Source organism: Panthera onca, chromosome D1, assembly GCF_046562875.1.
Source record: "Panthera onca isolate mPanOnc1 chromosome D1, mPanOnc1 haplotype 2, whole genome shotgun sequence".
Taxonomy (NCBI): Eukaryota; Metazoa; Chordata; class Mammalia; order Carnivora; family Felidae; genus Panthera; species Panthera onca.
In genome coordinates this window covers 95,048,500-95,075,414 of record NC_138348.1, presented here as the reverse complement: position 1 = coordinate 95,075,414, position 26,915 = coordinate 95,048,500, and the positions used below count along the sequence as shown (strand labels likewise).

Here is a 26,915-nt window from a genome sequence, read left to right as displayed (position 1 = left end):
CTATATAGATTTACGAGTGCACAGCTGACCATCCACCCATCCTTCCCCTAGGAGGTTGTTTAAAAAAAGTAGGAAAAGTGGAAGCTACCTGTTAACTCTAAACTGAATGTAAGTGGTAAACACTACCGTTCCTTCCTTAGGGCCACCTTCTCTCCATCTTCTAAGCATTCTTCTTGCCAGAGTTTTCCTGCAAGCATGCCATTTTATACTTTGTTACTTTGGAGTTACCAATTTATCTTCAGTCACTCTCGTCTGCTATCCTATAGACACATAAGGCTGAAACACATTTTTACCAGCTTTTGTATCTATACCCACAAACCAGGTTTCTCGCACAGCAGGAACCTAATTAATCACAAAAACAAAAGTTGATTTGAATCACTGTGCTTCTCAAACGCCCAGACTGCTGACTGCCACTTGCGAAAGACGAATCTCCAACTGAATACCCAAAGCATTGGGGGGGGGGGGGGGGGGGGGGGGACGCTGACCATGAACTCAAATAAAGGCTCAGATGAGGGCGCCTGGGTGCTCAGTCGGTTGAGCGTCTGACTTCGTCTCAGGTCACGATCTCAGTCTGTGGGTTCAGGCCCTGTGTCAGGCTCTGTACTGACAGCTCAGAGCTTGGAGCCTGGAGCCTGCTTCAGATTCTGTCACCCTCTCTCTGCCCCTCCCCCGCTCATGCTCTGTCTCTGTCAAAAATAAAAAGAATGTTTTCAAAAAATGCTCAGATGAATATTGGGACCAAGTTATTAAGTACACAATTGCATGTGTTTTGAGGACCAAGATTATGAAACTCCTTTAAGAAAATATTCTTTCCAGTATGAATCCCAGATGCTCTCTGTTGAAAGGAGCCAGTTTCAGAACTCACCATGGTAATGGAGCAAAAAATACAGGTTTTGGAATAAAGCCGATCATTATTTGAATATTTCGATCTGCTCTCCTACTGTGCAACTTGAAATCAATGCAACTCAATCTGTGTCAACTGTAAACACCACCTTATGCAGATTAATTTTAATTCTAGCAGAGTTAATTTCCACCTTCTCGACAAAGCCCCGTTATTTGCCCTAGCACAGGTATGGCTTCTCCCATTTGCATAAAGGGACTGCCACCACTTTTCAATCTGTTTGTTCCACTGATTATACTACTGTTCCTTTTTGAGATCTCAAGTCAGAGTTTTGTTCCAGTTCATAAAGAATGCAGTAACAAAAAGGGACTGAAACAAGTCCGATTGAGAAACCAAATTATATAAATACTCCACCCTGGGCCTTTCCCAAGGATCACGCATTGCTTTCAAATTTTGGATAAGCTAAGGGAAAATAAATATAAATCACATATGGTACCCCAAGTCTCCTGTAGACTCCAAGCACTACATGGGCATGGCCATAAATCACTATGTAGTTTAGTCCATGTAGTAATAACCTCATTTAGAGAAGAACTGAAGACTGCCAAACATCTTCACTATACTCACTGAACTAAACGAAGATCATTCTGCAATCACCACTGAAATCCTAATATTAACTGTCATAACAGGGGTCACCCAGGAACCAACAATCCTATAAAGGCAGGGAAAGATGCCAAGCAGATCTTAAAGTTGGACTGTTCCACTGGGAGCATTAAGACCTCGCCAACACACAGGTTTCTCCTAACCTGACCACCAGATGGCAGGTATGTCACCAGGCACTGTGGGGAACAATCCCCTTACCTGTTTCCTTACTTGAGGGTTCTCAGGACAGAGCTATCTACACATTGCACACAAGGACATTTTGGAAATTCCTGGCAGCACTTTTTGGGTAGCCCAACACCTTGGCTAACATTCCTCAAGAACCAAGGCCACGAATGTACAGCTTTGCTCCAAAACCAGGGTCACATAAAGGCAATCCAGTGAAGTGGATTTAAGTGGAAATGTAGCAATGTTTGTTCAGCTAAGTCCCTGAAGGTTAATCGGTGTTTAGATATTAAAGTCAGAATTAGATGCTCGTGGTCTGATTCTATGGGTAAATAAACCCTACCCTCCTCAAACTCCACTGCCACCCCCCCCTCAAGTTCCCACCCAGGCAAGTTGAGAAAAAGGAACAGAACTGTTCTCAAACGTGCTGGCGCAGGGCTTTACAGTTCCACGTGGGTCAGTTTCACATGCTTAATGCTGCTTCCGCGGACTATTTCACTGTTCAGACTGACCATCCAAGCACAAAAACCCCTTCTGATATTTTTAATACTTCCTTCCCATCAACAGTTCTCCCAACACTGAAAAATCTGCAAATTCAAAGTTCACTTTACTATTAAATCTCAAACCCCAAATACAACATTAACATGAATTCATTAACCCGAGGCTTCTTTTGAAAGACAGAACTGCCCAAATACTATTTTGTGTGATTTGCAGTTAGCCAAATATCCATCCAGCCCCAAACCAAAAATGCCTGCTGGCCTTGTATAGACTCAAGACAATCATATGGTGCCAATTTTAAATACAGTTTTATTTAAGACATTGCATTTTCCACTTAACAATACAGTGCTTATAAAGTGCAATGTTGTATTTCCTTTCCTTGTGCACATATTCCATATTCAAGTATCAAGAATGCCCAGTTTTATTAACTATAGCAGCTCAACTTCACTGCCATGGAATTTGCTACAAATTTGGGTCCTTCAAATGTTTTGTGTGGAACAATGCTAGACCTATGCTCAGGTTGGCTTAATCAACCTCTTCAATGGTGGGCCCGGAGGAGGCACCACCAGAGGGGGGAGCTCCACCACCAGGGAAGCCTCCAGGCATTCCTCCAGGCATGCCTCCTGCACTCTGGTACAGCTTCGTAATGATGGGATTGCAGACCTTCTCCAGCTCTTTCTGCTGATGCTCGAATTCTTCTTTTTCTGCAGTCTGAAGAAGAAAAAACAATTCTTTACTATAGGTTCCTCAAAGGAGGAAACTTCCTACCAAGTCAACCTGATGTTCCTAAAATGCAAAGACCTACCGTCACATAGGAGTCTTAATTACCAATGTACTCTTGGGTCACTCAGACATCCAAGGAAGGAATCTAAGTTGCCAACACCTGAAGTTCTGGTGGAAACCGCGAATGTATGGACCATTCATCACTGTGACCGATTTGTATCGTAAAATCCCATCTAATCTTGCTGAAACCCCATACCCTCCCCACTCCCAATTTATTAGAAATAACAAACCTGGTTCTTATCCAGCCAGTTGATGATCTCATTACACTTGTCCAGAATCTTCTGTTTGTCCTCATCGTTGATTTTACCCTGAAGCTTTTCATCTTCGACAGTTGCTTTCATATTGAATGCGTAAGATTCAAGGGAATTCTTGGAGGACACCTTGTCTCGCTGCTTCTCATCTTCAGCTTTGTACTTCTCAGCTTCCTGGACCATGCGCTCAATGTCTTCCTTGCTCAAGCGACCTGTGGAAGTTAACTGGTCTTTTAGACAGAACTCTTGACATTGAACCTTCAGTTATCCTGCCAACCTTAACCGTTAATGCTCCAAATCCATTAGAAGCAAGCCCTTGGGTTCAATGCCCTTGGACAGATTTTATAAGATCTATGGTCCCTATGACCCCAGACCCGATCTTTTAAGACAAAGGAAAAAGTGCCAAAGTTGTGCCTACCTTTGTCGTTTGTGATGGTGATCTTATTCTCTTTTCCTGTGCTCTTATCCACAGCAGAGACATTGAGAATGCCATTAGCATCAATATCAAAGGTGACCTCGATCTGAGGAACGCCACGGGGGGCAGGAGGTATGCCTGTGAGTTCAAACTTGCCCAGTAGGTTGTTATCCTTGGTCATGGCACGCTCACCTTCATAAACCTTGGTAGGAAATGAGAATTACTAAGGAGTTGCAAGCATCACAGCGTACCAGTTTACAGACGTTCAGGTCAACCAGGAAAGACCTCGCTCAGACATCCAAGGAAGGAATTGGCCAACACAAAACTTCTGGTGGAAACTACGAATGGTTTTGGAATCGATCATCATAGCAGGACAAGTCTTCCCAAAATCTCATAGGACCTGAAGCATAACTGAATCGGTACCAATACAGTAAAACATACCTGAATGAGCACACCAGGCTGGTTGTCAGAGTAGGTAGTGAAGGTTTGGGTCTGTTTGGTAGGAATGGTAGTATTGCGCTTGATGAGAACGGTCATGACTCCGCCAGCGGTTTCAATGCCGAGAGAAAGGGGAGTGACATCCAACAGCAGCAAATCTTGAACATTTTCAGATTTGTCTCCAGAAAGGATGGCTGCCTGCACAGCTAAAACAAAAACGTTTAATTAAAAAAAAAAATAAAATAAAACCAACCTCGTTACCTAACAAACGTCTATCGCTCAGACATCCAAGGAAGTTAGACCATCATCAGCTTAAGCTTTTGGTGGAAACTACGAATGTTTAAGAATCACTCATCATAGCGAGTCAGCGTGGTCAGCGTGGGGCTTTCAAGACCACCTGTTAGAACCGTTTAATTCGAATAGTGGGATTATTACCTGCACCGTAAGCGACAGCCTCATCAGGGTTGATGCTCTTATTCAGTTCCTTCCCATTGAAAAAGTCTTGTAGAAGTTTCTGAATCTTGGGGATACGCGTAGAGCCACCCACCAAGACAATATCGTGGATCTGAGACTTGTCTAGCTTGGCATCCCGAAGGGCTTTCTCTACAGGGTCCAGCGTGCCACGGAACAGGTCAGCGTTTAATTCTTCAAACCGGGCACGAGTAATAGAGGTATAGAAGTCGATTCCTTCATATAGAGAATCAATCTCAATACTGGCCTGGGTGCTGGAAGAAAGCGTACGCTTGGCGCGCTCGCAAGCGGTACGGAGGCGACGGACCGCCCTCTTATTCTCACTGATGTCCTTCTTGTGTTTGCGCTTGAACTCCGCAATAAAATGGTTTACCATTCGGTTGTCAAAGTCTTCTCCACCTAAGTGGGTGTCTCCAGCAGTAGATTTGACCTCAAAGATCCCGTCTTCGATAGTGAGGATTGACACATCAAAAGTGCCACCTCCCAAGTCAAAGATCAGCACATTCCTCTCGGCTCCAACCTGCAATTAGAATACAAGGTGATTACTCATCCAAATCTCCAATGGCTCAAGTCAGTCGTTAAACGAATCCCAGCTCCACAAAGGAGACATACCTTTTTGTCTAAGCCGTAAGCGATAGCAGCAGCTGTTGGCTCATTGATGATTCGAAGTACATTAAGACCGGCAATAGTTCCAGCATCTTTGGTAGCCTGACGCTGAGAATCGTTAAAATAGGCAGGTACTGTGACTACAGCATTAGTAACAGTCTAGAAATATAGAAAAAACAAAACCATGTTAGAGATCAGTTCATAAATCCAGCAATACTCCCATCTCTGTCTACTTCTGCGTGTACTGAAGATAGCAATCACATGCTTTCTAAAGATAAGGCAGTCAGATTACTAATGTGTATCCTTCAAGCAAAACCCCATGCATGAATTCATCAGGGAATCTAGTGCATAATGCTGCAACTTCCAGCCACGTGGTCTCTAGGATTAGCAGGCTACTCACCTTCCCAAGGTAAGCCTCTGCGATTTCCTTCATCTTTGTCAAAACCATAGAAGATACTTCCTCTGGATAGAAACTTTTGGTCTCTCCCTTGTATTCTACTTGGACCTTGGGCCTGCCGGCATCATTCACCACCATGAAGGGCCAATGCTTCATATCAGATTGGACAACAGCGTCGTCGAATCTACGTCCAATCAGGCGTTTGGCATCTAAAGAAGTTTATCAGGTCAAGTGTTACATTGCATCTACCAAGTAAGAACCCTAATACACCATTACTGAAATGTGAAGATCAGAGACCTAGCAACCAAACGCCAGATTAGTCAAATGGACTCAAGTTCTCTCTGGCAGAATTGCTCAGATTTCCTAATCTGATACCCTATTTTTAGCATTTAAGAGTACAAAATTACCAGGTAAATTCTTAAAAAGGCTTTTCCTATTTTCAAAACTTCCATGGCTACCTCACATTGATAAACTTTGAACTTTCTCATTCAGTCTACACCACTTAAAACTCAAGGCATGTTGCTCACAATTAACAGCTTACCAAAAACTGTGTTGGTGGGGTTCATTGCAACTTGATTCTTTGCAGCATCACCGATCAATCGTTCGGTGTCAGTAAAGGCGACATAACTTGGGGTGGTTCGGTTTCCCTGATCGTTGGCAATTATTTCCACTTTCCCGTGCTGGAAAACACCCACACAGGAGTAGGTGGTGCCAAGATCAATGCCAACTGCAGGTCCCTTAGACATAGTTGCTGGAAGAAAAAAAAACCCAGGGTTTGCTAAAAAACACCAACACTTGGAAACGCTTCCTGCTCCTCAAGCTATCAGGTATGGACACTTTGGTAAGAAGATTACACTCAGCACCTCCCCCCAAGAAACACTGCCCTTGTCGGAGGAAACCACGCGGGAGGGCCAGAGCGAAAAATGCTGCAAACGGGGTGTTACCGTGCCAACCGCGGGCGAGTCCGGCCCTGAATCAAGCACCTGCCCGGAGGGTCTGCGACAGGAGCACGTGGCCTCGACTCACAGCGCACCCTTCTCCAACCCCACCCCCCACCCCGTGCTCCGGAGCCAACACAATACGGCCTGCGTGGCGTGCTCAGAAGCCCCCTCCCCCCCACGTTGGGCCCGTGCCAAAAGCGGCTTCCTCTTTTTGAGAGCCTAGGGAAGGGTCCGCTCCAGGGGGCCGGCTGGACTTCCCGTGCCCCGCAAACGGATGCGGCCCACGCCCAGGCCTCCCCGCGGGCACCGCCCTGACCCCGCGGCGACCATCACGGCCTGCAGCCCACGTCCCGCTTGCCCGCAAGGCCAGGTCCGCCGCCTCCCCGTAAGGAGCGCGCCCCAGGCGGGCAGGGGCCTGGGGGGCCCCCCACCTACAAGAAAATGATGAGAAGCGTCTGGGCCTCTGCAATCCCGACCAGCCCGGTGGTAGGTTGCACGTTTCTTAGAAACTCCCAAAAGCTCAGAAGACAGGCCTTACCTTCAGGATGGGCCCGGCCCCGCTTGCCAAAGAAACAGCTACCTGGAGAGCTAACGCCGCGTTGAATGAGGCCGGTTTCCGCCCGCCACCCTGTCTCTTATACCCTGCCTCAGAACCTTCCAGAAGGGGCCCACCCCTGCCGGCTGCCCATCATGACTTCCTCGACCAATGGGCACGCGGCCATCTCTGTGAGCCCCAATGACTAAGCCGGCTCTACCCTCGGGCCTCGCCCACTCCCGCCCCCATCCCACCCCACCTCGCGATGACGCACTCACCGCAGCGTTCTGGAACTTTCATTCTCGCCCCCGCTCTCCGAACGGCCCCGGGGAAAGGGAGGGTGGAGCCGTGAGAGCCCGCGCGCGGGAGTCCTCAGTCACCCCAGGCGCGGGGGGCCGGGCCGGTCGGGGGGGGGGCTGCATCCGCTTCTGCGCATGCGCTCCCCGTCAGCGCGGGCGGGAGCGGACGGAAGGAGGTGGAGGAAGAGGGGCGGGCAATTTTGGAACCAGCCAATGACAGCGGCACTAGCCGCAATCTGGATCGACGCGCAACCGGGGGAGGACGGGCGCAGGGCCTGAAGGGAGGGGTCCGGCCCCGGCAGCCCGGGAGCGAAGACGGAAGTGGAGCGAGGACAAAATGGCCGCGAAGGTTGTTGCGCCCCACCCCCCCCTCCGTCCTCGTTCTGTCTTCCCTACCCCCCACTTCGGCGTTGTAGAGGCTCGTTTAGGCCCTCCCGGATTCCACGTTCCTATGTTTCGTATCTAGGGTGCCTTTGGGCTAAGTCGGCCTTCTAGGAACCGGGAGGAATGTTCCCCACCCCTGAGCGCTACTAGGGTGTCTTGCCCAGGGACGCACTGATCTGTGGCTGGAGGGAGCCGCCTGGCCCCACTTGGGTGTAGGAAGAGACAGGTTAGCCAGGCCAAGCCTCCAGAACCCTCAGTCACCGTGGCACCTGGAGGCCTGCAGCCCTCGAGGCCGAGGTTGGAGGGGCTCCGGCTTTTCAGAACCTTTAAGGCCGGATGCTGTGCCTGGACCCTCGACAAAATAGGTGGCCAAAGCCGCTTCCCTGACCCCAGACAACTCCGCCACTCCCCACCTCCCGCCAAGAACAGGTTTGGCGTCTCGGCTCTGCCTCTGCATTTGCCCAAGTCCCGCACCTCGCAGTTATTTGTGAAAAAGAAAAACTTAGCCAGGTTTTTCCGTGGAGGAGAATCAGGCATTAGGAACCTGGGTTCCGGTAGCCCCGTGTCCTTGATTTAGACTCTCGGAGCTGCTTTTATTTTCAGTAACATGATGTAATGTCTTTCCTGCCTTGACTTATAAAAAACTAAGCGACAGATCGTTCAGAGGCATCTTGAAAACATTACTAATCGAGTCCACGAAACAGTACTACTTAGAATTAAATTGTGGTGCATGGTGGCAGGTATTTAGGCCTTGTCATTCTAAGAGCCTTTCTCAGTACCTGGAAATGTTTTCCAGTGTGTTCTTTCAAACAGGCAGGGCAGCTGATACTCTTATTTGATAGATAAAGGGGCAGATAGATGAAAAGATTTTTTTAACACTATCGGACACAGTGGTGTGGCCGGAATTAGAAAGACCTTCCAGACAGTGGCTCCAGAAAGGGTGTCACAAGAGTGAGGACACCTTGTCCTTGTCAAAGCCAGTAAAGCCTACAGACGGATTCAAACATACGAAGGAGACATTTTCTTTTCACATTTGCTTTTTCCGGGGCAATGTTGGCTTGAGTACGTGGAGGTATATACTTAATTTCTTCCCACCTCCCAAAATATTAATTTTATATGGTGTTTTTGCAGCATATAAAGTGCTTTCATTTGTTATATCATTCAATCATCAAAACAGTTTTTTGAGATACACATCCGGTATGAGGAGAAAAATGAGGTTCAGTGATGTTACTTGTGGAAGGATTAACAGCTAGCTGAGCTCAAATGGAACTTAGCTCTTTTGATTCCAGGATCTTTGGTCTGTGTTTGTTTTGTTTTTTTATTTTTTTAATGTTTATTTATTATTCAGAGACGGAGCGTGAGTGGGGAGGGGCAGAGAGAGAGGGAGACACGGAATCTGAAACAGGCTCCAGGCCCTGAGCTGTCAGCACAGAGCCTGATGAGGGGCTCGAACTCACAAACCGCAAGATGGTGAGCTGAGCCGAAGTCGGAGGCTTAATGGACTGAGCCACCCAGGTGCCCCTGGTCTGTTTTTTAGTTACACTACAGTGTAATTTTCTTTCTAGAAACACCTATAACTTCAACTCCAGAAAGTGGAAGATGTGTGCTGTGGGAGGCTCCTTTCAATTTTCTTTGGTATCTACAGTCTTCTCCCACTCAACCTATCAAGGACAGTCTCTGAACTATATTCTACATATCACAGTTTTTAACTAACCTCTGAACTACCCACATTTTAACTACTGAACCATTGGAAAATGGAACAAGGGCCAAACCACCTAACAGCAGTGATTAAAGTAGAGTAGATAACCAGTTTCCAGTCATTCAAAAGTACATTGTAGGACTTGAACTATGCTCTTATTACATAGAATGATTCAGAGTTTGTGGATTTAAAGGTCAATAAGATGACTGTCCTGTCTCCACCTCTTTAAATGCACAAGGTTTCAAACACATTCAGGATGGAAAATTAAAAGTTTGGGGGCATAGGAACTGCAGTGAAGAAGTCTGAGGGCTTGGGTTTTTGACTGGGGAATGGAGTCCTTAACATATGTGAGCCTGTCACATGTACTAAGTGCTCTGTGTATATCACCTCCTCTAATTCTGTGAACTTTGTTTCAGATTCATTTGGATCTCTTGTATTTACTTCTTTTGAGATTTATTTGAACCCCCAAGTGTGGAGTTCTGTTGGCACTTGACCTTGGCATAAAATATTTGCTTAAGAAATACTATTTATTTTTGGTAAAGTCTTTTAGAGCAGGAACTCTGCCATAACTTGGTATCTGCAGTACTGCTTAGCATCTTGCCTTGTGAGAAAATAGTACTTGGTATATTTGGGACTGAAATCAATAAATAATAGATCCTATGTAGGCTGAGTTCTTCCATCCTTCTTTTGTCAGCAAGCTAATGAACAAATTTCCAGTGCAGGTTATACGAGCTTCACCTTCTACAGTATCACCTTTACTTATTTATTTTTTAATTGCTGATACAGATGCATCTGTAATAAATATTTGGTTTTTGTGATCAAATACAGTCTCAATTACAAGGCAACTTAGAAGTTAAAATATGAACAGTTTAACACCAGAAATGAAGCAAAATTCTCTATCTTTTTGCATGAGCCATTCGGAAAATATTTTTACACAGTGTGACAGCAAGGGCATCAACTTCATTATTTTCCAAATTTCAGTTTGGTTTATATGTTTTATTGAAATGGTTATTCTCTAAACATTCACACCATTCCATCGTTATCTTCTTCCACAAACATTTTTTCCTTCTACCTTTTAGTTATTTTACCGTTTTGTTGGTTTCCCATTAAAGGATCAAATGTATTTGACTCGCAGTGTTAATGGAATATGGCTTGAAACCTGTAGTGTCTCAAAACTGTATCTTAAGCCCAGAATTTGCCATGTCTGAACCCAAAAGCCAGACTCCAAGAGAAGTGCACTATCATTGCTAAGACTTGAACATCTTATCTCAGAATTTTCAATTCCTTAGAATTTCTCAGATATTAGGTAGTTATCTGTGATTTTTGTTTTGTAGATTTCCACTCTGAATAGATTTCCAAAATAATCTGGATATCCAACTGGTATTTGTCTTTTAATAACTAACAGGTTTAAATAATCTAAATCTCCATATCATGCAAAGGGGGCCGATTCCTGCTTTCAAAGGCATAGGCAGGAAACCTTAGGTTCAAAGGTAGAAATAATGATAAGAACAAATTGCTTGTGATGGTACAGCCACAGCCTCCGTAGTGTACTTGTTTGGCTCAGGTACTGTAGGAATAAGAATTCTCAGAATCACATAGCAGAAGTGATATGTTATCACACTACCAGAAGAATAAAAAAGTAGAGTAAGGAAGGGAGTTAATATCTTACAATGAGGCAGTGTTAGTATAAGAAGCATTCCAAATATGCCAGCCTTCTTAAATTAATAGACATTCTTTACATTACTTCCTCAATGTCTCCTATTTCCCCCCTTTTTTTTAAGAGGAAGATAAAACTCAGATTACAATTTTCACCCAGGGATCAACCCCTGTTTCTTCAAGAACCTTAGAAGGAAATGCATTTGCAGTATCTGAGGGCTCTATTGTGAGAAACACAGACGTGAAAAAACAGAGAAATGGGGCAAAATCTCAGATCCACCATTTCTCTTTAAGCATCTGATTCCCATTTTAGAAACCATGCTGTCATCTCCAAATTCCGCACGATTTTTTTCTTCCCTGCAACCTGCTGCCCTTTTAATAATAAATATTTTGCAATACCCACGGTGATCTGGTGACATCTGCACTGGGGTCCTTGCAGGGCGGTTTCAGGCCTACATTCTTACCACATGATCAGACTAACAGAATAGTTGGTCCGTTTTGATTAACAGAACAGTCAAAAGGATTAAAAAGGCAAGTTCTTGTATTGGAGGCTGCCGCTTCCTTTTTATTTTTCACACCTTGTTTTTTCCCCCATGAATCAACTCTTCTGATGGTTATCCTGGTGAATCATTTCTGTTGTTTCCAGGATGGTAACAGTTCAAATGTTAGCAGTCACTCATCCAGCCCTGTCCTGCCACCCACTAGTTATCCTCACCAGCTCTTCCTTAAATATAATTCCCTTTCCTTCCAGCCCACACCTGGACTTCCTCAGAGGCTAGGCTGGGAAATTACTGAAATTCTGTGTCACCCTCTCAGGAGGGAATGGTAATGATGTACTTGCAATGCCATTAGGAAACGGTAATCCTTGATCTTTTTGATAATTTAAGGCTTAGAATTATCAAAAGTCCCAGGTTCACGTCCTTGTCCTAACCTAAAATGAAAACAAATGGAGGAAGCTCCAAGTTTGGTATAATAGTAAACTTCTTTATACCGCTCCTTGACATGTTACGGAATATGAAGAGAAAACCGATCTAAGCTCTCTTTCTAGTCATAGTCAGTCTTGAAATTCTGATTTCATATATTCTCACAAGAGAATGCAAGGATATGTGAGATGATCTTTCAGCATCTCTGAACGAGCTCTTTTTCTCTAGAAGACTTCTGAGAACATTGTCAAATGACACGTAGTGAATGTTTTCTTGCTCCAGAGATATCCAGCAGGAAAGTCCTTAGAGACATCAGATTTGAGGGAAAGTCCACAACTGTTCCAGTATAGATTTCTGATATCTGTCAGTGACCCTCTGAACATGATTAAGGTGGAAAGTTTTTTGCAGTCCCTGGTCACACGTTTTGTTTTCCTCTCTTAGTTCTCTTACTGTTCACTAGAAATAGGGAGATTAGTAGTGGATAGTAGTGGGAAAACTGGCACCGCCCGCTAGTTCGGCGCCTTGTGAAATTAACATCCAAACCTTACGGTAAATGAAGTCAGGTCAGAAGAAACGTTACTTCCTTCTTTGAAATTTCTCAGAAGTGATATGCCCAGTACCTGGTGCAGCTAGGTGTAATATAAGGCTGTGGGTTCCCCTTGACTCTGAATAATCACAATAATCCAGTAGATTTGCAGAAATGCATAGAAAATTTATGAACACCACCTCATTTCCCCTTGACTATGGTGAATCAAAGTATTGATACAAAACATTTCCGGTGAGAAGTTTTAAGTGTTCAGTTCCCCTTTCCCCAACTTTTTCCACCACAGGTCCTGGCCAACAAACACACAGAGTTGGACCCCCGCTTTTCCCCACTCTGGTCTCAAGGCACCACGAGATGCCTTTTTGGAGATGAGCAGTTTACATCCTTTTTCTTGTTCAGTGTCCTAGAAAGAAAGTGCTCATTTCAATCCAATCCACGCAATGCTCACCGCTACTTAAATGGCCGGTCATCTGGTTCCAGGGGGTTGTGTGGCTGGTGACTGAGCTTCAATGACTAGAAGAGTCCTAAGATCCTGACTCCTAGGAAAGCATGGGAGTCAAGTCCACTCTAATTCAGACGGTTTGCAAGGCTCTGCTCTGGCTGGGGATCATGCCGGGTGTGGTTCTGCTTTGGTCAGGGTAGCATGGTGGACTTTCTTTGGTTCAGAACCTCTCCCCGCTGGCCCCACCAGGCTGTATGCATGGGTGGCCAGCCCCGGCTGGGGTGCTGCTTCCGTCGACAGTGTCCGCTGGCTGCGTGAGGCACTATTTGCTGTGGAGCGAGTGGAGGAAGAACCAGAGCGTGAGCTTCGAGAGCCTGAGGAAGAGGAGCTAGGTTTCACCAGGCGGGCTTTCGGGGCTTCCGCATCTTCTCTGAAGAGGAAAAAAACCAGCAAAGGTAAACTTTAACACCGGCAAGACTATGATACACCTTCCACTACGGTTGCTTCCTTCTGAGGCTTCCCAATAAATTCCTCAAGCCGTAAACTTCACATTATACCACTGGAAGGCAGCCATTTAGGGGAAGAGGGACTTCCCCAGTCGCTGAGACTTAGCGGTTGGCTTAGACAAATGGATGTTTTGTTAGCCCTGAAGTCAACTCTATTACTCTGGGTGAGTACACACTTACCATTGAGATTGATCTGGGGTTTGTCTACGCAAACCCTTTCACGGCCCATCGGTTAAGCCCATTCCTTATTATAGGCCCTTCATAAGTGGACACGAATCAGAAGTAATGTAAAGTTGATCTTTTAATTACCAGTTGAGGATAGACAGTTTCACAATAAAGGCAAGGGAAACCAGACTTTCTGTCCCTAGGCTGGAACTCCTTGCCTACCAGAATAATCCTTTTAACAGATTCACAGTTAAGAGCAAATGGGACATTTATGTTCGCTGGTCACTACAGAGCTGGAAAGGAAGCCTAGGACAAGGGATTTTGGAGGGAGGTTTACCGAATTTCATTAGGTCTCTCTTCTTCCTCATATCTCTCTTTGTCTTTCCTTCGGATTAGCAGCCATACCAGGAGGAATGTCAGCAGGGCTCCAGCCACCATGCCTGTCACTGCTCCTGCAATCATGCCGATGCTTTGTACATCTGTTTTCTCAGAAACAAAAGCAGAAGTAAAACCAAACATAAGCTAGGGAACGCATGAACTGAAAAACATAAGCCCCGGGGGTGCCTAGCTGGCTTACTCTTGATTTGAGGACTCTTGATCTTGGGGTCGTGAGTTTGAGCCCCATATAGGGGGTAGAGTTTACTTAAACAAACAAACAAAACCCATAAGTCCTGGGCAGGATGGGTATTTCCAGATCTTTCTATCTTTCGGAGTTTCCCATTTACCCTTGATGTATGACTGTCCTTCTTGGTATTGAAAGGTGGCAGAATATGCCACCCCAAAATATGCCTCTTTGCCATTAGGACTGTTTTAACCTAATTTTTTTTCTTAATGTTTATTTTTGAGAGAGAGAGTACGAGTGGGGGAGGGGCAGAGGCAGAGGGAGACACAGAATCTGAAGCAGGCTTCAGGCTCAGCACAGAGCCTGTCGCGGGGCTCAAACTCACCAACCACAAGACCATGACCTGAGCCAAAGTCGGACACTTAACCGACTGAGCCACCCAGGTGCCCCTAAGCTGATTTTTTTAAAGCAGGCTCCACACCCAGCGTGGTGCTTGAACTCACAACCCTGAGATCAAGAGTCAAGTCCTATGCTCTACTAACTGAGCCAGCCAGATGCCCCCTTAATCTGATTATTTTTGAGAAACAGCAGACACAGGAGAAGTTCTAAAAACAAAGTACAAGTTCCCCTTTTATAAGGGAAATTTACATTTATAAAGGAAATCTCCCTCCGGTCCCCTCCTGGACATAACACATTTCTTTAGGGAGCTGACAGATTCACACGCTTGTAAATACAGTTAGCTACACCAGTCGCATGGTCACTGCAACTACCGAATTTATTTTCACGGTCACCACGTCCTCCCGGAAGTAAAGATTTTGGCCTTGACCTTACTCTTACTTGCGATGAAAGGTGCTGTACGCCAAACCACGACGCGACCACAGGAATAACCCGTTTGGATACTTACGCTGTACCGTCACTCGCACCACACAGCTTTCCTTCCCCGCCTCGTTGCCTGCTGTGCACTGGTAGAGCCCAGAGGAGGACATGGTGAGATTCTGCAGCAGAACGCGTCCAGGGTTATCGTAGTCTACACAAGCAGAAGGAACGACTGTAATCCCCTGAGGGACAGGGTCTCTGTATTGTTTGCTTCAGTGCATCATTGACCTAAGATTCTCTAACACAATTTGGTGAGGAGGAGGTGGTAGATTTCTTGGAAGACGGAAAAGGCAAACGTTCTTTTAACGTGTGCGTCCGCCAAGAGTTACAAAGGACTGAACTTGTAAGGGACACCAAACACGATCATTTAGATACAATGGCTACGCAGTATATTTCTTCCTCATTTCTCCTGCCACTTTTAGGTGCCATTTGAGGAGGGAAAGGATGGATTTTTCTCTTTTCCCGTCCCGGTTGACGGATGAAAAGTAGGAGCTCAGGGAGATTTGGCCGTGCATTCAAGGTCACGTGGTGAGTTGCTGACAAACCGGATTTAGGATTCATGGCTAGAGCACCATTCTGTGGTCTCAGCAGACCGATGGGAAGGTGACTTACCAATCCTGGACCTGGGAGGGAGATGCTCATCCTCTCCCTCCTTCTCCCGAACTCGCTGCCAGTCATACACGATGGGCTTTGTGCCAGAGGCTGACTCACACTGCAGAGTCAGGTCACTTCCTTCCGTCAGCTCTCCTTCCAACTCACACTTGGGCTTTGATGGTCTCACTGGCAAAAAGAAAGAAGCTTCAAAGATGGCCACACGCCAGACTCCGTGGAAGAGCTATGTCCTGTTGAGTTGTTTCTCTAGCTGGCCATCATCTGGTCAACTTTTGGGTGGGGATTCAGTAGCCTTTTGCTACCTAACTATGCTTTACACACCACCCCCAGAAATACACGCCCCCTCCATCCCCTGTGTGTGCGTGTGTGTGCATGCGCGCACACACACACACACACACACACACACAATTCTGGCTGCTTCCAGTGGTGCTGTTGTAATTTCCAGAGGCTCCCTCAGAAACCTCCTCATCACTTCTCAAAGAGGACACTGTTCTTTAATTAGAAATTTTAGGGGCGCCTGGGTGGCTCAGTCGGTTAAGCGGCCGACTTCGGCTCAGGTCATGATCTCGCGGTCCGTGAGTTCGAGCCCCGCGTCGGGCTCTGTGCTGACAGCTCAGAGCCTGGAGCCTGTTTCAGATTCTGTGTCTCCCTCTCTCTGACCCTCCCCCGTTCATGCTCTGTCTCTCTCTGTCTCAAAAATAAATAAACGTTAAAAAAAAAAAAAAAATTAAAAAAAAAAAAAAAAAAAAGAAATTTTAGGGGTGTCTGGGTGGCTCAGTCGGTTGAGCGTCTGGCTTCAGCTCAGGTCATGATCTCACGGTTTTGACTTCGAGCTCCGCGTCGGGCTCTGTGCTGACAGCTCAGAGCCTGGAGCCTGTTTTGGATACTGTGTCTCCCTCTCTCTCTGCTCCTCCCCTGCTCGTGGTCTGTCTGTCTCTCTGTCTCAAATAAACATTAAAAAAAATTTTTTTAATAAAAGAAGAAATTTTAGGAAAGTTGAGTGTGATTTTACTAATACTGAAACAGGGACAGAAGTCTGTTAACTCGGAAGCAATTAAATGGAACTCAGCAGCTCTCGCTGTCAGAAACCAGAAAGGGAGTTGAATCGTACCTGCGAGATTTAAGTTAAATACAAGAACACCACTTCAACGTCAAAGGAGATTTAAATTTTGTAATGCACTACCATGGAAAATTGTGATTCTTCTTTCTCCTTTTATTGCGTCTAAAATATAGAACATAAACTGTAGAACATGCACACTTCTTTCCGGAAACTGGACTAGCTGATCTCTGCATGCATGATGCAGGGTATTGAAAAGTTTCATACCCCTATTCCTCACAGAGCCCTTATTACTAAGATACAGGCGTTTACCTTGGTGCTGTCTTACCTAAGACTTTTAAGGTGACGTGGCTCCACACATAGCGCCCTGAATTCTTCACCTTGCAGGTGTACCGGCCCTCATCACTGGGCTTCAGGGGCTCAATCTGCAGGGAAGCATCTCCTGCCAGGAAATTGGAAGCAAAGGCCACTCGGCCCTTCTGTTCCTCAGTCAAGTTACTGTAGACATGATGACTGGAGTAAGTGATCACCTGTGGGACAGACCAAGGCAGGGTCAAGCAATGTGGCCCTCAGCCTTCCTCTCTTGCCGATGTCAAGATGAGGGACGAGGACACTCCTAACCGAACAATGCAGCCAAGACTGGGGCCGATTCTAAGGGTCCGAAAGACCTCTGTTCTGAATGAAGTTAAAAGCACAATATGTTTCTCTAGGCCTTTCTTCTCCTTCCCAAAATAGCAACACTTCATATTTGTGCACGTTATAATTACAGAGTAGCAACTGTTTCACTAAATTCTCAGAACCATTTCATTTAAAATTTTTTTTAAGGTTTCTTTCTTTCTGAGACAGAGGGAGGGAGACAGAGCAGGAGTGGGGGAGGGGCAGCGAGAGAGGGAGACACAGAATCCGAAGCAGGCTCCAGGCTCTGAGCCGTCAGCACAGAGGCCGACGCAGGGCTCCAACTCACGAACTGTGAGATAGGACCTGAGCCGAAGCTGGCCGCTCAAGCGACTGAGCCACCCAGGTGCCCCAGAACCATTTCATTTTATAGGTAAGGAATTTTAAACTTGAGTTACTTGTTTAATCATGACCACACAGCTAAGGCAAGGAAGGAAGTTAACGCACAATAAATATATCAAGAGCTGGCTGTGAGGAGAACTGGCAGAATGGCATGGGAAGGAGACTTGCTAACTTTTGCATTTCCTACGAACTGCATGCGAGCTGTTCAAAATACACAACACTCAGGGCAGCTGGGTGGCTCAGTCAGTGAAGGTCTGACCTCGGCTCAGGTCATGATCTCGCGGTTCGTGGGTTTGAGCCCCGTGTCGGGCTCTGTGCTGACGGCTCAGAGCCTGGAGCCTGCTCCGGATTCTGCGTGTGTGTCTCTCTCTCTCTCTGCTCCTCTCCCACTCACACACACACACACACACACACACACACACACACACTCTCTCTCTCTCTCTCTCTGCCCCTCCCTCACTTGTGCTGTGTCTCTCTCAAAAATAAACAAACATTAAAACATTTTTTTAAAAAATACACAACACTCCTTGTTCTGGGTGCTTTTACATCTAGCTTATTTCTCACATGATTTTTGCAAGTTAAGTAGTCCTCCTCCTGCCTTATCTGTGGTTTCACTTTCCGTGGTGTCAGTTACCCAAGGTCTGGAAGCAGATGATTGTCCTTCTGACATATTGTCAGAAGGTCAATAGTAGCCTAACACCGTATCACAACGCCTGTGTCGTTCTCCTTGTCCGCCTCATCACAGAGGCACTCTGTCATCTCACATCATCACAAGAAGAAGGGTGAGTATGGGACAATAAGATTTTGAGAGGGGGAGAGAAAAACTATGGTCGTATAACTTTTAAGTCATTTTATTATTAGTTACTTTATTAATGATTGTTAATTTCTTACTCTGCCTTACTTATCAATTAAATGTTATCACAGCTATGTATGTATAGGAAGAAACACAGTGCAGATAGGATTTGGCATTATTCATGATTTCAGGCATCCAGTGGGGGTTTTGGAACACATCCCGCGTGGGTAAGAGGGGGACAGTGTATTCATGATCTCCATTTCACAGACAAGTAGCAGAACTCGGATTTGAACATCACCGTCTAAGGCCATTCAGTCCGTTGTCCCGGTATACCACTTATCTCTCAGCCACTTCCTGTGGCCGTCTCCACTCATTTCATTGCTCATTAACTGCTTTTCTAGAAAGTTTGGAAATGAAGGAGGAAAAGCGACACTATCAAATCAATCTGTTTTGTTCTTACAAAAGTTTAGAGTCCAGGGGTTCCTGGTTGGCTCAGTCGGTTAAGTGTACAACTCTTGATTTCGGCTCAGGTCATGATCTCACGTTTTGGGAGTTCGAGTCCCACATTGGGCTCTCTGCTGTCAGCACGGAGCCTGCTTGGGATCCTCTGTCCCCCCCGCTTCTCTCTGTCCTACCCCTGGTCACTCTCTCTCTCAAAAATAAATAAACGTTAAAAAAAAAAAATCAAAAGTTTAGAGGCCAGCCAAAGGGTTCAGAGGAGTTAAAGAGTAGGAGTCAATGCTTAAAATTCAAGTCTAATACTGAGGACTTCATTGTTTGGCTTTCCTTTGTGGGGGGTGTCACTGACAATTAGTAAAGGGAAGTCGGGTGGAAAAAAAATGACATCCCTTCCTTCCATAAAATACATGTCAGCCATCATGCCTTTGTTTTTCAAGGCAGGGAAACCAAAGTTTAGATCTCTCTAGCAAAAAAAAAAAAAAAAAAAAGTTTTTGTGAAGTTTCATCTGCCTGCATCACAGCCCATAGTTCTTGAATCCTTCCTGGGTTCTGTTCCTCCTTTGTCTCACCCCTGTTAGTCACAAAAACCATACTGATCTAGTCCACCAAGACTTCAAGCTATATAACTTCAGCTTTGCCCTTCCTACCACTCATCAATCATATTCTTAAATTCATTTGATTTTAAATGCCAGCAAACATTTTTTTGGAATGACTGCTTCCCATCAGGTCTGGGGGAGGCTATTCAGATGACTAAAACCCTCTTCCTGTGTTCAAGTGATTTAAAATCTAATGGGATTAACAAGGAGAGAAGTATAAACATAGAAAAAGGATTAATTAACTTGAAATAGTATCAGAGAGAATGTCCCAGAAAAGTTGGAAGCATTCGAGTTAGGCTTTGAAAGATAAGTAGATGAAATAAGAGATAACAGAGGCAGGGCGAAGCGGGCTGCAGGGAGCATTCCAGATACACAGAAGGCACTAAAAACAGGCTTGCAGGCATAGGGGAGTCTCCCAGGCACATTTCTGGCTGCAGCTGTTCAAATTGTTTTGCTCCGCTCAAGCCCTGAACCCGTCCTCCATCACAGGATGCTCTACAATGCATCAAATGCTTTCCTGAAAAGATGTGAAGCCATCCAAGAAAACGTCCATCCGTTCTCTCTCCATTATGTCAAAACCCTTCAGTGGCATCCATGTTACCTTCGCCACCTTTCTGAGAAACGAGTTTTCTCCTTTCTCTGCATACTCTTTTTCATCAGCAAACATGTATTGCGTTCGCATGGCAGGGTACAGGGCCGGGTGCCGGACAACAAGCAGGAATAAGACACCAGAGCCTACCCTGGGGACCTCACACTCTTGTGGGCGACACATTGGGGAGAAAGAAGTAAGAGAAAAGTAAAGGTAGACCCTGCAACCGATACTAAACTTGAGACATTTTCGGGGTGCCTGGGTGGTTCGGTTGGTTGAGCGTCCGACTCTTGATTTCAGCTCAGGTCATGATCCCAGGGTCATGGGATGGAGCCCTGTGTTGGGCTCCACGCTGAGCGTGGAACGTGCTTAGGATTCTCTCTCTCTCTCTTTCTCTCTCTCCTCTATGCCTCCCCCCCACTCACATGCGCTGTCTCTCTCTCTCTCTCTCTCTCAAATAAAAATAAAAAATAAATAGACTTAAGACATGTTTAGTATTCAATTCCACCCACTCGTTTCAACCAGCACTACTGTTGTGATCGTTCTCATCTCTCTGTGCCAACACAGTTTGGGGCCCCCGTTTCATATTGCCAGCTGCGTGGCTGCGTCTGTATTTCTGCCCTCTGCAGCCTGTAACATTGTAAATTGGACGCCAAGTTAATACCAATGTAAAACTCACAGGGGCTCTTTTCCAGCTCAAAAGCCTTCAGTGGCTCCCGGCCACCTCTGAATGATGACCGGACTCAGTCTAGAGTCCTCACAGTGACCTCTGCTTTACCTTCCCAATCTCAGCTCCTATTGGCCACCTCCCCTACCTGCATACTGTCAGGTAACATCACCTCCCTTCCGTTAACACAGGTTATGCTTTCTTTGTACTCCATGCCTTTGCCCGCTGCATTTTCCCACACGGAAATGCCCTCTTCTCCATCTCTCCACATAAAGAATTCCCATTCATTCTCTTAAATCCAAAATCAACGTTAACTTCGAGTGACACATTCCCTGTTAATGACACTCAGATTAATGGTCTCTTCTCTTTGCTCTCACCCGCAGCGTTTTTTTGTGTTTTGTTTTGTTTTGCAGCATTTTTATGTGAGGAGAAATCGTGAAAGACTTTGGTCTCATAGGTTGCTGGATCCCCTTCCTGTAAGGCTGGGTGTCGTCCAGGAGAGCGTTGAGGGCATTCGGGTTTTATGTGTCTGTTGCCCTGAATGGTCTTCGGCTAGGCTGTTTTGCAACTCGGCAGTCCTTTCGTGAATACACAGTCCCTGAAAACAGACTCTGTGCTTGGCCCTGTGCTAGAGAGGATACCAATTCAGAGAACATTGTTTTATGAACGTGTTGAGGACCGGGACGTGCCAAAATACGCCACTTTGCACGTGCCTAAGAATTCATTTCGAATGCTGAAGGCGTTTGAGTTCCTGAAGTTCCTTATCAGACCTAAAAGCAGAGCCTCTCAAAAGAATTTGTCCTAAATCCCCTCCTGAGAGCAACTCTAATCTCTTCGAGGAGACCAGAAATCTGGCACCACACCCCCCACCCGGACAGACAAGGTCACAGACTAGCAGATCTCCCATCTGTTCTTCTGAGGGCCCATTTCTTTTCCTCAGAAGTCATTTGCTTTTCCCTAACTGCCCTCTCTCCTCTTCCCTTTCCCCCACTAAGTTAGGCAGACAGCCGAATTCTAGCCACCCCTTGAGGTTGCTCATCTGTGGGTATTCGCTGCACGCTACATAAATGGTACACAGAAGTTATAAACTTGTTTGTCAGTTTCCCGTTAATCTGTCCCTTGAAATATAAGGGTTGTACATCTGAAATATAAGGGTATGTGTCAATTGCATCTCAGTTAAAACATTTTACACTTTTTAAAGAGAGACAACAAACTAACAAAAATCTTTTGTCAGTCCAATTTCTAGTGCTGGATCTTCCCAGCTGGAGATCCTAGGAAGAGAAAGGGGAAAAGATATTCTTTTCCCTCTCCTGCAGTCTTAAAAGACAACTTAGAAAAGAAAAGGGTAAAGGGCACCTGGGTGGCTCAGTTGGTTAAGTGTCTGGCCTTTGGCTCAGGTCATGATCTCGCAGTTCATGAGTTCGAACTCCGCGTCGGCCTGGAGCCCGCTTCCAGCTCTGTGTCTCCCTCTCTCTGCCCCTCCACCACCCCTGCTCACACTCTGTCTCTCTCTCTCCCCAAAATAAATATTAAAAACAAGGGGAAAATTATGACCCTCATATACATAGAAATAGGCCCATGTCGAAGATTTTATTGCACTCGCTAATAAATGATGGAACCAGAAAGATTTTGCAACAGGTTCAAATGAGAATTGGACTAAGATTCATAGTCTCCTTCGGACAAACTTAATTTGCATTTCTACAAACAGGAACCACAGCCATGCGATGGGTAGGAAACAGGGAAATCGCTATGGGCATTCCACGAGTTAATTTGTACTTCTGCAGAAATTAATACGTGAGGAGAATTAGACCCTAATTCATCTCCGGAAAATATGGAGTCTAAGCACGAAGATGATGTCTGGGAGGGACCTTGTATGTGGGAGGTGGAGGCAAGTGTTCCTATTGGGCTGGGGGGGAGCCTCGAAGGGTTAGATTCCTTGAAGACCGCTCCCCTCTGCCCTGCCCCTACTCCCCGACAGCCTCCTCTGTCAGCAGGTGGCTTCACGGTTCAACTCTGCAAATTGAATAAGGTGGTCAAAGTAGACCTTATTGGAAGGAGACAGGACAGTCAATACTTGAGATGTGGAACTAACCTTGGAGCTTTCTAGGAGAAAGAGAGTTCTAAGTGGAGGAAAAAGCCAGTGCAGAGACCCTAAGGCAGAAGAGTGCCTTGACATACTTGAGGACCAGCAGAGAGGTCAGGTAACTGGAGTAAGCCAGGGGAATTGTAAACGACGAAGTCAGGCAATGGGACCAGATCCTGCGGGGGCGGGGCTCTGGTCCATTGTAAAGATGGTGATGGCTTTCATTTTGTGGAAGTGGGGGGCTATTATAGGATCTTGAGCAGAATAGCATCATGATATGATTTATTTTGAGAATAGGCTGTAGGAGGCCGAGAGTGGAAACAGGAAAACCAGTCAAGAGGCTATTCTAGTAAAGATCCAGGCAATAGATGCACAGCCTCTACGGTGGTAACAGTGGAAGAGACAAGAAGTGATCAGATTCAAAGTGTACTTTGAAGATGAAACCAACTGGATCTCCCAATAAACTAACCCCCTTCTTTAAGCATTTTTTTAATGTTTATTTTATTTTTGAGACAGAGAGAGACAGAGCATGAGCGGGGGAGGGGCAGAGAGAGACACACCCACAGAACCCGAAGCAGGCTCCAGGCTCCGAGCTGTCAGCACAGAGCCCGACGCGGGGCTCGAACTCACGAACCGCGAGATCATAACCTGAGCCGAAGTCGGATGCTTAACCGACTTAGCCACCCAGGCGTCCCGTGACCACCTTATTTAAATGTATATTTGTGGTATGAGAAAAAGAGAGGCGTCCAGGACCACGCTCAGGTATTTGGCATGAGCCTCTGAAAAGAGAGAACAGCTACTAACCAAGAGAAGAAAGCCAGGGAGAGGAGGTTTGGGGTCAGAGTGTGCACAGTGAGGGGAATCAGGAGTTTGGTTTCAGATACTTGTTAGACTCCCAGAGGAGGCATAGAGTAAGTAAGCAGTTGCATAAAAATGAGTCAGATATCCGGGGGGGGAGGGGGTAGTCCTGGAGATATACATTTGGGAATTCTAAGCTTGTGGATAGTATTTAAGGCCGTGAGACTGGATAAGATCCTGGAGGGCACGAATCTACAGATTAAGAAAAGAAGGCATAAGGAGGCTATCCAAATGGTGGATATCTAAACACAAAGGTTAAAACTCATTAAAATACCATGGGGTGGGGGTCGGGGCGCCTGGGTGGCTCAGTTGGTTAAGCGTCCGACTCTTGATTTTGGCTCCGGTCATGATCTTGAGGTTTGTGGGATGGAACCCCATTGTTGGGCTCTGTGCTGACAGCGCGGAGCCCGCTTGGGATTCCTTCTGTCTTCTTCTCTGCCCCTCCCTCATTCACACTTTCTCTCTCTCAAAAATAAACATTTAAAAATAAATAAACAAACAAACTTAAAATACCAACCTCAGAGTAAAATTGATAATGCCATCTCGGATCTTTTTTCGCTGACTATTCAAGTCCAGCCTTTGCTCACCATTTCCAGCCTCACCCCTGGATGAGACCGCCTCTGCCTCCTACCCTCTCTTTCCTAGAGACTCAGTGAGTTGAATCCTGAAACCACCCGCTGAGGGAGGAGGCAGTAGGGGAGTAGGGGCGGGGGGAGCAGCCTCGAAGGGCTTCATTACACTCATTATCATACAAATAGAAGACCTCTCCCTACCCCAGCCTGAACACCTGCCCACAGCCTCCCACAGACACCACAGGGAGGTCACTCCTGAACTTCATCTTCACGCAGGGGAATATTCTGGAAAGTACAGGAAATGCATGACTTCAATCAAATGTGCAGTGTTTACTTCCGGACAAAAGTTTCACCTTGAAGTTCTGCATTCTTTTCAACAGGGAGCTGTAAATTACGGGGGAGGCGACAGAGGGAGAGAAAGGGATTTAGCTTCAGGAATTTGGGGTTTAGATCCTAGCTCTGAAATCTGTCTTGGGCAAGGGGCTTCACCTTTTAAAGTCTAAAAGGTATGAAGCCCTGCACAGTCCATGAGTTTGAGCCCCGTGTCGGGTTCTGTGCTGACCGCTCAGAGCCTGGCGCCTGCTTCAGATTCTGTGTCTCCCTCTCTCTCTCTGCCCCTCCCCATGCCACCCTCTGTTTCTCTCTCTCTGAATAAACCTTAAAAATGAATGAATGAATGAATGAATGAATGAATGAATAAATAAATAAAATAAAAAGAAGGTTTGAAGCCCAAGTTTTCTGGAGAAGAATTAAGGTCTAATTTTCTTCATGTATTAAAAGAAAACTACAAAAACAATTCTTAGCTCCACAAGCTTATAGTACTAATTTTAAGAGCAGATATCTGTGGAAGGACCTCGTTCCTTTGCTCACTGACCATTCAGTGACTACACTGTGACAAATTCAGCACTCGGCCCCGGAGTTAGGAAAATATGCATCAGGCCTAGAAACGAAAATCCATCAACACGACGCAATACGTTCGGCCAGGGGGTTGTGTTTTTATTTAACAAACGCGTATGTGGTATTTATTTTGTGCTAGGCACTGTCCTAAATACTTTACAAGTATTAACTCCTCTCATTAAAGAGAAAACCTTGGCAGTGAAACGTTCACGAGATTAAGGAGATTAAGGAAGTGAGTCTCTGAGACAAACTGCTTAGACTTAAGGCCGTTCTTTTGTTTCATAAATACTTAGAGAAGGCCTTCAACGAAGTGGGTACATATATCCCAATCTAAAATGGGGCGGTTGCAGCCTGGTCCTACTCAAGTGGGGCTGTTTTTGTGGGCCCTCCTGTGTTCACTAACTCATTACTGCATTCCCATGGAGACTGGGGATCCCAGGAAGGAGTTCTTAGAGCCAGGCAGAGGTTTCTTTCCTATTCTTATCCCTTAAAATGTGACCAACCTTGTGTGCCAGGCTACAGCCAGTAATGTGGAGAAGAAAGGCAAAAGAAATATAGATAAAATTAAATTTCCTTACAACTTGCAGCTCATTGGGGCATCTTGGTGACTCGGTTAAGCATCCGATTTTGGCTCAGGTCACGATCTCACCATTCAGGAGTTCGAGCCCCGCGTTGGGCTCTGTGCTGAGAGCCTGGAGACTGCTTCAGATTCTGTTTCTCTCTCTCTCTCTCTCTCTCTCTCTCTCTCTCTCTGCCCCTCCCCTTCTTGCACCCTATCTCTCTCTCTCTCTCTCTCTCTCTTTCTCCTCTCTCTCTCAAAAATAAATAAACATTGGGGCACTTGGGTGGCTCAACCGGTTAAGTGCCCGACTTTGGCTCAGGTCATGATCTCACCGTTTATGAGTTCAAGCCCCACATTGGGCTCTGTGCTGACAGCTCAGAGCCTGGAGCCTGCCTCAGACTCTGTGTCTCCTCTCTCTCTGCCCCTCCCTTGCTCACGCTATATTTATCTCTCTCAAAAGTAAATAAATATAAAAAGATTTTTTTTAATAAATAAAAAAAAGAGAATCATATTTTTTTTTTTTTAAAGAAAGGATAGGTTTCTTGGGGGCTAGTGGAAGGAGTGACCATAGAAATGCCAAATCGCTGAGACAATAGCAAGAGGAGGAAATAAGTTAGTGACAGGAAAAAACCTGGAAGGCTGAGATCTTATCTCCTAAGACTGAAAGTTGGGGGCTGATGTTTGGAGTAAGATGGGAATGCCTAACAGGTGCTCAATTAATGTCACTTTCTTTCTGACTTCTTCATATTACCTCATAGGTGCATAATCACTACGAGGAAGTTAGTTTGTACTTCCTAGGAAGAATGAAGAGATTCTAAACCTAGAAACCGGTAAAGCGCTGGGTAATTTTTTTTCTTTTCTTTTTATTTATTTTTGAGAGGGGGGTGGGTAGGGAGAGAGTGCAGGAGCTCAAGCACCAGCAGGGGAGGAGCAGGGAGAGACAGAATCCCAGGTGCTGTCAGCGTGGAGCCCGAAGCGGTCTCCAACTCGTGAGATCATGAGCCGAAATTGAGAGTCAGAGGCTTAACCAACTGAGCCAGCCAGGCACCCCAAGAGCTGGGTAATTTTTATGAATTTTGGGGTTTTGTGGGCTTTGGGA

At 45.8% G+C, this 26,915-nt stretch overlaps 2 protein-coding genes and 1 non-coding gene across 4 annotated transcripts in view; all 3 read right to left on the bottom strand.

Annotated features, from left to right (window-relative positions):
• Window positions 1–2,251: 2,251 nt before the first annotated feature.
• On the bottom strand, window positions 2,252–7,369 carry HSPA8 (heat shock protein family A (Hsp70) member 8). Of its 2 annotated transcripts, none has more exons than XM_078432870.2 (9): window positions 7,277–7,369; window positions 6,064–6,273; window positions 5,526–5,731; window positions 5,132–5,284; window positions 4,484–5,039; window positions 4,052–4,254; window positions 3,614–3,812; window positions 3,175–3,407; window positions 2,252–2,872 (listed from the first exon to the last, which is right to left on the bottom strand). In XM_078432870.2, exons 1-9 carry the CDS (start codon window positions 7,296–7,298, stop codon window positions 2,687–2,689), a joined length of 1,968 nt encoding a protein of 655 aa, XP_078288996.1. In that variant the 5' UTR covers window positions 7,299–7,369; the 3' UTR covers window positions 2,252–2,686. The 2 variants fall into 2 exon arrangements, with proteins under 2 accessions (XP_078288996.1, XP_078288997.1); XM_078432871.2 differs by lacking the exon at window positions 7,277–7,369 and adding an exon at window positions 7,002–7,128.
• LOC132675266 (small nucleolar RNA SNORD14) lies at window positions 4,324–4,411 on the bottom strand. Its single transcript, XR_009608733.1, has one exon. It is a non-coding gene; the product is annotated as a small nucleolar RNA SNORD14 (small nucleolar RNA).
• A 3,331-nt stretch (window positions 7,370–10,700) lies between the features above and the next one.
• The window catches only part of CLMP (CXADR like cell adhesion molecule), a 96,738-nt gene continuing 80,523 nt past the window's right edge, over window positions 10,701–26,915 (bottom strand). Inside the window, 6 exon segments of the mRNA XM_078432872.2 lie at window positions 10,701–13,128; window positions 13,131–13,375; window positions 13,954–14,095; window positions 15,083–15,205; window positions 15,667–15,834; window positions 17,052–17,253. Of these exon segments, the coding sequence (XP_078288998.2) occupies window positions 13,076–13,128; window positions 13,131–13,375; window positions 13,954–14,095; window positions 15,083–15,205; window positions 15,667–15,834; window positions 17,052–17,253 (933 nt within the window). The 3' untranslated portion in view covers window positions 10,701–13,075.